The 12148-nt window shown below is 45.2% G+C and overlaps 1 protein-coding gene across 1 annotated transcript in view; it reads right to left on the bottom strand.

The window, feature by feature from the left end:
* col6a1 (collagen, type VI, alpha 1) overlaps positions 1–12148 on the bottom strand; it is a 117306-nt gene that overhangs the window by 81232 nt on the left and 23926 nt on the right. The window contains exons 6-11 of the mRNA XM_070876207.1: positions 11544–11564; positions 11416–11436; positions 11261–11305; positions 9902–9955; positions 6315–6359; positions 6184–6210 (exon numbers count right to left, since the gene is read on the bottom strand). Of these exons, the coding sequence (XP_070732308.1) occupies positions 6184–6210; positions 6315–6359; positions 9902–9955; positions 11261–11305; positions 11416–11436; positions 11544–11564 (213 nt within the window). The remainder of the gene's footprint in view (positions 1–6183; positions 6211–6314; positions 6360–9901; positions 9956–11260; positions 11306–11415; positions 11437–11543; positions 11565–12148) is intronic.

Below are 12148 nucleotides of genomic sequence, written 5' to 3'. Positions count from 1 at the left end.
CCTCTACACAACCCGTTATCCCACTAATCTTTGTGTCACCTGCAAATTTTGTTACACTACACTCTGTCCCCTCTTCCAGGTCATCTATGTATATTGTAAACAGTTGTGGTCCCAGCACCGATCCCTGTGGCACACCACTAACCACCGATTTCCAACTCGAAAAGGACCCATTTATCCCGACTCTTTGCTTTCTGTTAGCCAGCCAATTCTTGATCCATGCGAATACATTTCCTCTGACTCTGCATACCTTTATCTTCTGCAGTAACCTTTTGTGTGGCACCTTATCGAATGCCTTTTGGAAATCTAAATATACCACATCCATCGGTACACCTCTATCCACCATGCTCGTTATATCCTCAACGATTATGGTTGAGAAAGAAGCATTAGCATGCATAGACGGGGTTAAGAAAATGCACCAATACCTATTTGGACTCCGGTTCGAGCTCAAAACCGACACAAACCCCTCATTTCACTGTTCTCAGAAAGCAAAGGTATTAACACCAATGCTTCGTCCCGCATCCAAAGATGGCCACTAATATTATGTGCGTATGACTATGTAACCTGCCACAGTCCAGGCACTGAGAACTGTGCTGATGCCCTCAGTCGGCTACCATTGCCCACCACCAGGGTGGAAATAGCACAACCCGCAGACTTGCTTCTTGTAATGGATGTTTTTGAGAGAGAGGGGTCATAGAAACATAGAAAATAGGTGCAGGAGTAGGCCATTCGGCCCTTCGAGCCTGCACCACCATTCAATATGACTGATAATTCACCTCAGTACCCCTTTCCCACTTTCTCTCCATACCCCTTGATCCCTTTAGACGTAAGGGCCATATCTAACTACCTCTTGAATATATCCAATGAACTGGCATCAACAACTCTCTGCAGTAGGGAATTCCACAGGTTAACAACTCTCTGAGTGAAGAATTTTTTCCTCATCTCAGTCCTAAATGGCCTACCCCTTATCCTAAGACTGTGTCCCCTGGTTCTGGACTTCCCCAACATCGGGAACATTCTTCCCGCATCTAACCTGTCCCGTCCCGTCAGAATCTTATAAGTTTCTATGAGATCCCATCTCATCCTTCTAAACTCCTGTGTATAGGGCCTAGTTGATCCCGTCTCTCCTCATATGTCAGTCCAGCCATCCCTGGAATCAGTCTGGTGAATCTTAGCTGCGCTCACTCAATAGCAAGAACATCCTTCCTCAGATTAGAAGACCAAAACTGAACACAATATTCCAGGTGAGGCCTCACCAAGGCCCTATACAATTGCAGTAAGACCTCCCAGCTCCTATATTCAAATCCCCTAGCTATGAAGGCCAACATGCCATTTGCCTTCTTCGCCTTCTGCTGAACCTGCATTCCAACCTTCAATGACTGATGTACCATGACACCCAGGATTCGTTGCACCTCCCCTTTTCCTAATCTGCCACCATTCCGATAATATTCTTCCTTTGTGTTTTTACCACCAAAATGGAAAACCTCACATTTACCCACATTATACAGCATCTGCCATGCATTTGCCCACTTACCTTACCTGTGCAAATCACCCTGCAGCCTCTTAGCATCCTCTTCACAGCTCACACCGCCACCCAGTTTAGTGACATCTGCAAACTTGGAGATATTACATTCAATTCCTTCATCCAAATCATTAATGTATATTGTAAATAGCTGGGGTCCCAGCACTGAGTCCTGCGGCACTCCACTAGTCACTGCCTCCCATTCCGAAAAGGACGCGTTTATCCCGACTCTCTGCTTCCTGTCTGCCAACCAATTCTCTATCCACGCCAGTACATTACCCCCAATACCATGTGCTTTGATTTTGCACACCGATCTCTTGTGTGGAAACTTGTCAAAGTCCTTTTGGAAGTTCAAATACACCACATCCACTGGTTCTCCCTTGTGCACTCTGCTAGTTACATCCTTAAAAAATTCCAGAAGATTTGTCAAGCATGATTTCCCTTTCACAAATCCATGCTGACTTGGACCGATCCTGTCACTGCTTTCCAAATGTGCTAGTATGTCATCCTTAATAATTGATTCCAACATTTTCCCCACTACTGATGTCAGACTAACTGGTCTATAATTACACGTTTTCTCTCTCCCTCCTTTTTTAAAAAGTTTTGTTACATTTTCTACCCTCCAGTCCATAGGAACTGATCCAGATTCGATAGACTGTTGGAAAATGATCACTAATGCATCCACTATTTCTAAGGCTACCTCCTTAATACTCTGGGATGCAGACAATCAGACACCGGGGATTTATCGGCCTTCAATCCCATCAATTTCCCCACACAAATTCCTGCCTAATAAGGATATCCTTCAGCTCCTCCTTCTCACTAGACCCTCGGTCCCTTAGTACATCCGGAAGGTTATTTGTGTCTTCCTTCGTGAAGACAGAATCAAAGTATTTGTTCAATTTGTCTGCCATTTCTTTGTTTCCCACTATTAATTCACCTGAGTCTGACTGCAAGGGACCGACGTTTGTCTTCACTAATCTCTTTCTCTTCACATATCTAGGGAAGCTTTTGCAGTCAGTTTTTATGTTCCCGGCAAGCTTCCTCTCGTACTCTATTTTCCCCGTCCTAATTAAACCCTTTGTCCTCCTCTGCTGAATTCTAAATTTCTCCCAGTCCTCAGGTTTGCTGCTTTTTCTGGCCAATTTATATGCCTCTTTCTTGGATCTAACAATATCCTTAATTTCCCTTGTTAGCCACGGTTGAGCCATCTTCCCTGTTTTATTTTTACTCCAAACAGGGATGTAAAACTGTTGAAGTTCATTCATGTGATCTATAAATGTGTGCCACTGCCTGTCCACCGTCAACCCTTTAAGTATCATTTGCCAATCTATTCTAGTCAATTCACGCCTCATGCCGTCGAAGTTAGCTTTCCTTAATTTTAGGACCCTAGTTTCTGAATTAACTGTGTCACTCTCCATCTTAATAAAGAATGCTACCCTGTTATGGTCACTCTTCCCCAAGGGGCCTCGCACAACAAGATTGCTAATTAGTCCCTTCTCATTACACATCATCCAGTCTAGGATGGATAGCTCTCTCGTTGGTTCCTTGACATATTGGTCAAGAAAACCATCACTAATACACTCCAGGAAATCCTCCTCCACTTTATTGCTACCAGTTTGGTTAGCCCAATCTATATGTAAATTAAAGTCGCCCATGATAACTGCTGTACCTTTATTGCATACAGCCCTTATTTCTCGCTACTACTGTTTGGTGGCCTGTACACAACTCCCACCAGCGTTTTCCGACCTTTGGTATTCCGCAGCTCCACCCATACCGATTCCACATCATCCAAGCCAATGTCTTTCCTTACTATTGCATAATTTCCTCTTTAACCAGCAACGTCACCCCACCTCCTTTTCCTCTCTGTCTATCCTTCCTAAATGTTGCATATCCCTGGATGTTGAGTTCCCAGCCTTGGTCACCCTGGAGCCAAGTATTTGTGATGCCAATTACATCATATCCATTAACTGCTATCTGCGCAGTTAATTCGTCCACCTTATTCTGAGTACTCCTCGTATTGAGGCACAGAACCTTCAGGCTTGTCTTTTTAACACACCTTGCCCCTTTAGAATTTTGCTGTAATGTGGTCCTTTTTGTTTTTTGCCTTGGGTGTCTCTGCCCTCCACTTTTACTATTCTCCTTTCTATCTTTTGCCTCTGTCTCCCTCTTGTTTCCCTCTGCCTCCCTGCATAGGTTTCCATCCCCCTGCCATATAAGTTTAGCTCCTCCCCAACAGCACTAGCAAACTCTCCCCCTAGGACATTGGTTCCGGTCCCATCATGGCTCGTCCGATCAGGACCTGGACTAGCCAGGACCCTGTGCTATCACTAGTAAAAGCTGCATCCTCAATGGGAGCTGGTCAGCTGTTCGAAATTAAGCCGTTTTACCGACGCAAGGATGAAATGTTCATCCATTCGGATTGTCTCCTGTGGGGGAATCACATGGTTTTGCCAAAAAATGGCAAGGAAACATTTATACGCGACCTACACAGTACCCACCCAGGCATAGTCATGATGAAGGCTATCGCCAGGTCGCATTTTTGGTGGCCCGGCATTGACTCAGAATTGGAGTCATGCGTACAGCAATGTAACACTTGTTCACAGTTGAGCAATGCACCAAGAGAGGCCCCACTGAGTCTGTGGTCATGACCCTCCAAACCGTGGTCCAGGGTCCACGTAAATTTCGCTGGCCCCTTTCGAGAAAAAATGTTCATTGTAGCAGTGGACACTTACTCTAAACTCTGAATGTACAATAATGTTATCATGTACGTCCATTGCCACCATTGAAAGCCTCTGGGCCATGTTCGCCACCCATGGTTTGCCTGACGTCCTTGTTAGTGACAATGGACCATGTTTCACCAGCTCGGAATTCAACGAGTTCATGACCCGCAATGGCATGAAGCATGTCAGGTCTGCCCAGTTTAAGCCTGCATCCAATGGTCAAGCGGAACGGGCAGTCCAAACTGTCAAGCAGAGCTTGAAACGCGTGACAGACAGTTCCCTGCAGACCCGGTTATCTCGGGTTCTGCTCAGCTACCGGACGCGGCCCCACTCGCTTACTGGGGTTCCCCCTGCAGAATTGTTAATGAAGAGAGCACTCAAAACCAGGCTCTCCTTAGTCCAGCCGTATCTGAACGATCATGTAGAAACCCGGTGTCACCGGCATATTGTGTACCTCGATCATACGGCTGTATCGCGTGACATTGAGGTTAATGACCCTGTGTTTGCTCTTAATTACGGTCATGGTCCCAAATGGGTTGCTGGCACTGTTTTAGCCGAGGAAAGGAATAGAGTGATTGTTGTCAAACTTTTGAATGGACAAACGTGCAAAAAGCATTTGGATCAGACCAAACTGCGATTCACTGACAACCAAGAACAATTTGAAGAGGACATTACCATCATTGATCCACTAACACACACCCAACCAGCAATCGACCTCACTGTTAACCACGAGGATGAACCTACCATGCCCGACAGTCCGCTCAGACCAGCCGCGCTGCAGTGCATCAATGATCTGACTAACTCACCCATGCCAGGCCTTCAACTCAGGCAATCAACCCGGGAATGTAGAGCCCCGGATCGCCTCAACTTGTAAATAACTTGTGGGGCGGGGGGGGTGGGGGGGAGGCGGGGGTGATGTTATGTATGTAAACTTTACTCGTGTGTAAGACTTGCCACCAAGGGTCACCTGCACACCCTGGGCAAGCAGGTATAAAAGGCAGTCTACCATGCTGCTTCCTCACTCTGGGGTTACATTAAAGAGACCAAGGTCACAACAGTTTGAACTTACAATATACAATGTTGTGGAGTTTTTCTGAACATAACAATTATGGTCTGGATGAGGCTTCTGGCAACTGCATCGGGACCCATCACAATTTAGTTAGGTTTCCTTGCAAAAGAGCTGGTAAAGCTTGTTTGCTGAGCGACAAGTAACTTGAAAGCCTACAGGGGCTTGGATTTGTGCAGGTGACTCTTGGGTGCAGGTGGGAGCTCTGAGTTGCACAGGCTGGTATAGCAGAATATAAATGCCCAGATCCCTGGTAAATCTGGGTGGCCCCCACTAAGGACACTGAGACTTGAAGACTTGGTCCTCATGTGGGGAAGAAATTAACTGATTTGGGTTATGTCGAATATAGAATCACACAGCACAGAAAGAGGCCATTCAACCCATCATGCCTGTGCCGGCTCTTTGAAAGAGCTATCCAACTAGTCCCACTCCCCTGCTCTTTCCCCATTAACCTGAAAATGTTTCCTTTTCAAGTATATATCCAATTCCCTTTTGAAAGTTACAAATGAATCTGCTTTCACCACCCTTCCAGATCATAACAACTTGCTGCGTAAAAAAAATCTTCATCTCTCCTCTGGTTCTCTTGCCAATCATCTTAAATTTGTGTCCTCTGGTTACCGACGCTTCTGCCAGTGAAAACAGTTTCTCTCTGTCTACTCTATCAAAAACCGTGATAATTTTGAACAGCTCCATTAAATCTCTCCTAAACCATCTCTGTTCGAAGGAGAACAATCCCAGTTTCCATTCTATATTGCATATATATATATAGATATATATTCTACAATATCTGTAATAAGAAAGGACCTCTATCACTGAAATCACAATGGATAATAGGAATCAGATCTGAATTTATTGATAAAATTCATTGATAACCTTACCTTACCACCACGCTCTCCTTTGTCACCCTGTTGTCAAAAAACAAAGATACCGTCAGTGAAAGGAAGATTCAGACATCATACTGTGAAACAAGACATTAAATCCTCGTGGTTACTGCAATGCAGATAAATACCTTCATACCCGGATGACCAGCTGGTCCAACATCGCCAACATTACCCTGAAATAAAGAAGAACAGTTTGTCAATGGTAAGAGAATAAATTCAAACAAATAATAAGCAGAACTGAAAAGCAAGGGAACTTCGGTGTTTCTATTTGCTATTGCTGGAAATTATTGTTACACTTATCATTTGATATTCGCCTATGCTATTCTAATGCAGGGGTGAATCCATTTAAACTAAGCACATTAACCATTTCCGCTAAAATAAGAGGAGTGGCCAAGAATTCATCTGCTGATACGATCGCCTCTAGTTCTTAGGTTGTACCAACACTGAGGGGGCGGGAATAGGGACAGGCTGAACAACCGGGGGGGTGGGGGGGGGGAGGAATTGGAAAATATTACGAAAGAAAAAGGGAAATGAAAAAGTGAAATTGAAAAACAAAAAGGAAAAGGAAAAACAAATGCGACCTGACTAAGTAGGGCAGATTGTGAGATCTTGTTGAAATGGTTTGTGTTTGGTGTTGATCAGCCATGAACTAATTAAATGGTGGTACAAGTGTGAGGGATTGAATGTCTTCCTCCTGTTCCTATGTTTCTGTATTGACATCACTCCGCTCACTGTCCTGTAATGGACACAATGTCAGCTGTAGACCACTGTTCCCTATCCCGATGAAGACGAATATATTCATGTGTATACGTGGGTTAAAGCAGCATTTTGGCAACCATGCTTACGTTACATTTGAGCGTACATGTGCACAATGCTCGCTCACACTGTTCAGGGCTCTTTGTGAGTTTACACCAGGACCAGCTTAGTGCAATCGGTTTACAGTATCAGGTGCATGTTGCCGGTTTTTCACTCCTAGTTTGAACGGCAGGAATACAAATCAGCAATTCAGGCGCAAATGTCAGCGCTCTCCATTTGCAGCCCACACGGTTTTTACAGCTCTGTGGCGGGAGCACTGAATTTACCCCACTATCAGAAGACTGGCATGGATCAAGAAGACCTTTCAGCCCATTTGGTTTAATCCTTTCTGACAACAAACCTATTTTAGTGTACAGCTGAACAGGGCCTCTTTTAACATCTCAGCAAATGGATGGTGCCTCAGACCAGCCCCTCAGTGCCAGCCCTGAAGAGTCAGCCTAGATAATTGTGCTTATGTCCTGGAATAAGGCTTGAACCCACACATTTCTGACTCAGAAGTGACAGCACTAAAAATAAATCCAAACTGGTACTGGGTGCGCTGAACACAAGTATATCCAAATGATCCAGAGGACCTAATATTGAGAGTAGAGTGAAGTGTTTTCAAATTGGAAGAACTGGGATTGACAAATTCTAAAATGTGCAATCATCTGTGTGAAAATAGCACAAACAGGAATGACATATGGATGCTTACTGTAGAGGGGGATGGGTAGACATCAGTGCTAGAAAGGGCGGGTGGATATCAGTACTGGACTGGGTGGGTGGATATCAGTACTGGACTGGGTGGGTGGGTATCAGTACTGGACTGGGTGGGTGGGTATCAGTACTGGACAGGGTGGGTAGATATCAGTAGTAGACTGAGTGGGTGGATATCAGTACTGGACTGGGTGGGTGGGTATCAGTACTGGACAGGGTGGCTGGATATCAGTACGAGACTGGGTGGGTGGATATCAGTTCTGGACAGGGTGGGTGGATATCAGTACGAGACTGGGTGGGTGGATATCAGTACTGGACTGGGTGGGTGGGTATTAGTACTAGACTGGGTGGGTAGATATCAGTACTGGACTGGGTGGATATCAGTACTGGACTGGGTGGGTGGATATCAGTACTAGACTGGGTGGGTGGATATCAGTACTGGACTGGGTGGGTGGGTATTAGTACTAGACTGGGTGGGTGGATATCAGTACTGGACTGGGTGGGTAGATATCAGTACTGGACTGGGTGGATATCAGTACTGGACTGGGTGGATATCAGTACTGGACTGGGTGGGTAGATATCAGTACTGGACTGGGTGAATATCAGTACTGGACTGGGTGGATGGGTATCAGTACTGGACAGGGTGGGTGAGTATTAGTACTAGACTGGGTGGGTAGATATCAGTACTGGACAGGGTGGGTGGGTATTAGTACTGGACAAGGTGGGTGGGTATTAGTACTAGACTGGGTGGGTAGATATCAGTACTGGACAGAGTGGGTGGGTATTAGTACTGGACAGGGTGGGTGGATATGAGTACTGGACAGCGTGGGTGAATATCAGTACTGGACTGGGTGGATATCAGTACTGGACAGGGTGGGTAGATACCAGGACTAGACTGGGTGGGTGGATATCAGAACTGGACTGAGTGGGTGGATATCAGTACTGGACTGGGTGGGTAGATATCAGTACTAGACCGGGTGGGTGGATATCAGTACTAGACTGGGTGGGTGGATATCAGTACTAGACTGGGTAGATATCAGTACTGGACTGGGTGGGTGGGTATTAGTACTGGACAGGGTGGTGAATATCAGTACTGGACAGGGTGGATATCAGTACTGGACAGGGTGGGTAGATATCAGGACTAGACTGGGTGGGTGGATATCAGTACTGGACTGAGTGGGTGGATATCAGTACTGGACTGGGTGGGTGGATATCAGTACTAGACTGGGTGGGTGGATATCAGTACTAGACTGGGTGGGTAGATATCAGTACTGGACTGGGTGGGTAGATATCAGTACTAGACTGGGTGGGTGGATATCAGTACTAGACTGGGTGGGTAGATATCAGTACTGGACTGGGTGGGTGGATATCAGTACTAGACTGGGTGGATATCAGTACTGGACTGGGTGGGTGGATATCAGTACTGGACTGGGTGGGTGGATATCAGTACTAGACTGGGTGGATATCAGTACTGGACTGAGTGGGTGGATATCAGTACTGGACTGGGTGGGTGGATATCAGTACTAGACTGGGTGGATATCAGTACTGGACTGGGTGGATATCAGTACTGGACTGGGTGGGTGGATATCAGTACTAGACTGGGTGTGGATATCAGTACTAGACTGGGTGGGTGGATATCAGTACTGGACTGGGTGGATATCAGTACTGGACAGAGTGGGTGGATATCAGTACTGGACTGGGTGGGTGGATATCAGTACTGGACTGGGTGGGTGGATATCAGTACTGGACTGGGTGGGTGGATATCAGTACTGGACTGGGTAAATATCAGTACTGGACTGGGTGGGTGGATATCAGTACTGGACTGGGTGGATATCAGTACTGGACTGGGTGGGTGGATATCAGTACTGGACTGGGTGGGTGGATATCAGTGGGTGGATAACAGAGGTTTAATGAGGTTCTTGCAAGGCCACAATTGAAAGGCCTGGAACCTGAAACATTGCACAGGAAAATAAGTAATTGCACCTCTGCAAATCATGGCTGGGATCAGATAGTACATAATAATATTTATTGAAATATACGGTGTAAGGTGTAATAGGTGAATTGGAAAATGTGACTGTCTTGTGTGAAACTTATTGTTATTTACAGGCCTTTCTGTTCCAGTAGTTATAGGCACATTGTGATATAGCATTTGCAGTTACGGTGCAGGGGAAGCAACTGGGAAGATGGACTCGGGTTTGGTACTTACCGGAGGTCCGTGTGGGCCCATAGGGCCAGGAGGGCCTCGACGTCCATCTGAACCCTGTTGGAAAATAAAATAAAATGTATAGTGCATATTGTACAATGAAGATTGATATTTTAAACTGCCCATGTTCATTAAGTGAATGGAAAATTGAATAGTGCCCAAAAAATTCGATGTAAATTCACGAAATCATTCCCGTTAATTGAAAAGGCTGGGTGCCTTTCATTACTGACTGACTCTGGCACTTTGTTGGATTTGACTTTGATTCATGACAACATTGCTATTGTCAGTTAAAGTTGGGGCTGGATTTTCGCGGTTTGAACTTCGAGTTTCGCCGGGGTTGACCCTCCGCGGTAAAGAATGGGGCGGTGAGATCTCTTGCGTCCGGTCGCGATCCTCCGGTCGGGTTTTGTGGCGGCACTTAGAAGCACCGCTGCGAAGTGCTGTGCCGGGCATGCAATGGCTCTCGTTGCCACACCGACAGTAGTTTCAACTCGCACCCGACCCGTACGCCCCGAAATGTACCCCCGCGATGACCGCCAGGGAAAACACAGTGGTCCGGCCCTGCTGGTAGCGGTGTGGCGGATAAACTGCAAAAAAGGTAAGTTCCAGTGTTTATTCTTTTGTAGCGATTTGTGTTGTAAGGATGTGGGCAATGTTTTTTGAATGTTTTTATGATTTTTTTTGCCCCCCTCCCAAGGTCTCTCTCCGGGCGCTCCTGGCTCCGCACTTTATTGGTTGAGGTTCTCGTTTTTGCGCCGCAAAAGTTGTACATTACCTCCCTTTGTGCTGCGCCCCCCAGAGTCCAGATGACAAGAATTACTCCATGCAGTGCAACCGTTAATCAGGCGGTAACTTTCCTGCCCATCCTCCATTTGCGTCTGAAAACGGCAAAGCTGAAAATCCATCCCGATATATCTGATATTTTCAATCTGGGTGACATATGCTGCAGCTTTTATTCTTTATGCCTCTATTTATAAAGCCTAGGATTCCATATGCTTTTTTAACAGCATTATCAACTTGTCCTGCTACCTTCAAAGACCCCAGGTCCCTCTGTTCCTGCAGCCCCTTTAAAATGTGCCCCGCTGCATGCATGCAAAATACGACGACCTGGGTAAATTGAGTAGCGAGACTAAACCGCAAAAGACACATGACCGCTACCAACAGACTGTAGCCCAGACCATCCTAGGAGAAGACCTGTGATTCCAGCATTAGGCGTATTGGTTACTGGCGAACATCTCCAAAGACGTGGGAAACTTGGGATAATCCAGTCATCCTTGAAATGAGGGATAGCCATCACAGTCAGTTACAGCTACATCCACCCTCCACCCCACAACACACACATCATAAAACTCGAGAACTAACCTTTCCTCCTGAATCACCAGGGCTCCCAGGCGATCCTCTCAGTGGCTGTAAGAGACAGAAATAAAATATTTCTATGTAAATAGGTCCCCTTAAGGCAACAAGGTAGAAAACCAATGCTTGGTATTGCAAAGAAGTTTCTCTTGAAGGGAACCTACCTGACATTCAAAGGAGCAACACTGCAGGTCAAAAGAAAAATTGAATTAATATAAATACACACACAAAATACATGCTAATAAATCCATTCAAATAATTTGAAACCAAAGACTGAGTCGATGCAACATACCACTGCCTCCACTTCATCATGCTGTAAGTGAGAAAAAGAAGAGATTAGACCTATTTGAATATTTAGATAAAGAAAGTTAACAATATGATGGGGAAAGGCAAATGGATTAACTTTAAATACAGGCCTGAAATTCAATAGTATTAAATATCTATTATATATATTCTGACCATGGAATCAAGTATTTGGTAGTCTTCCTCTCGTCATTCTGTCAGTAACATTACGAACCTAGCGATCACCTCCGATCACTATTTCTGGTGAAATCATAAATGCTTTTTTTTAGAAATACTGAGCATATAGCAAATGGTGAGCAAAGAGAACAGTGAATATTAAGATTATTAAGCATTAGGAATCAGTGCGTGTAGGAATAGTGAGAATAACGGAAAGTGAATGTAGAAATAGTGATATAGGAAATACTGAATGTAGGAAATCCTGCTGCTACATTCACAATGTTAACACAAAGCCTAGAAATGGCTGCGAGTGATAATGTTGTGCACAAGCTTAACACATTGGCAAAACATACCTTTATCTATTTTAATGCAGGTGAGTTAATATAAACAGGTTAATACTTCTGCTAACAGTGGACAGGGGAATGTGATCTTGATGCA

This window comes from Pristiophorus japonicus, chromosome 3, assembly GCF_044704955.1.
Source record: "Pristiophorus japonicus isolate sPriJap1 chromosome 3, sPriJap1.hap1, whole genome shotgun sequence".
Taxonomy (NCBI): Eukaryota; Metazoa; Chordata; class Chondrichthyes; family Pristiophoridae; genus Pristiophorus; species Pristiophorus japonicus.
Note: the sequence above shows the minus strand (reverse complement) of the source record. Positions and strands in the feature narration are given on the sequence as shown.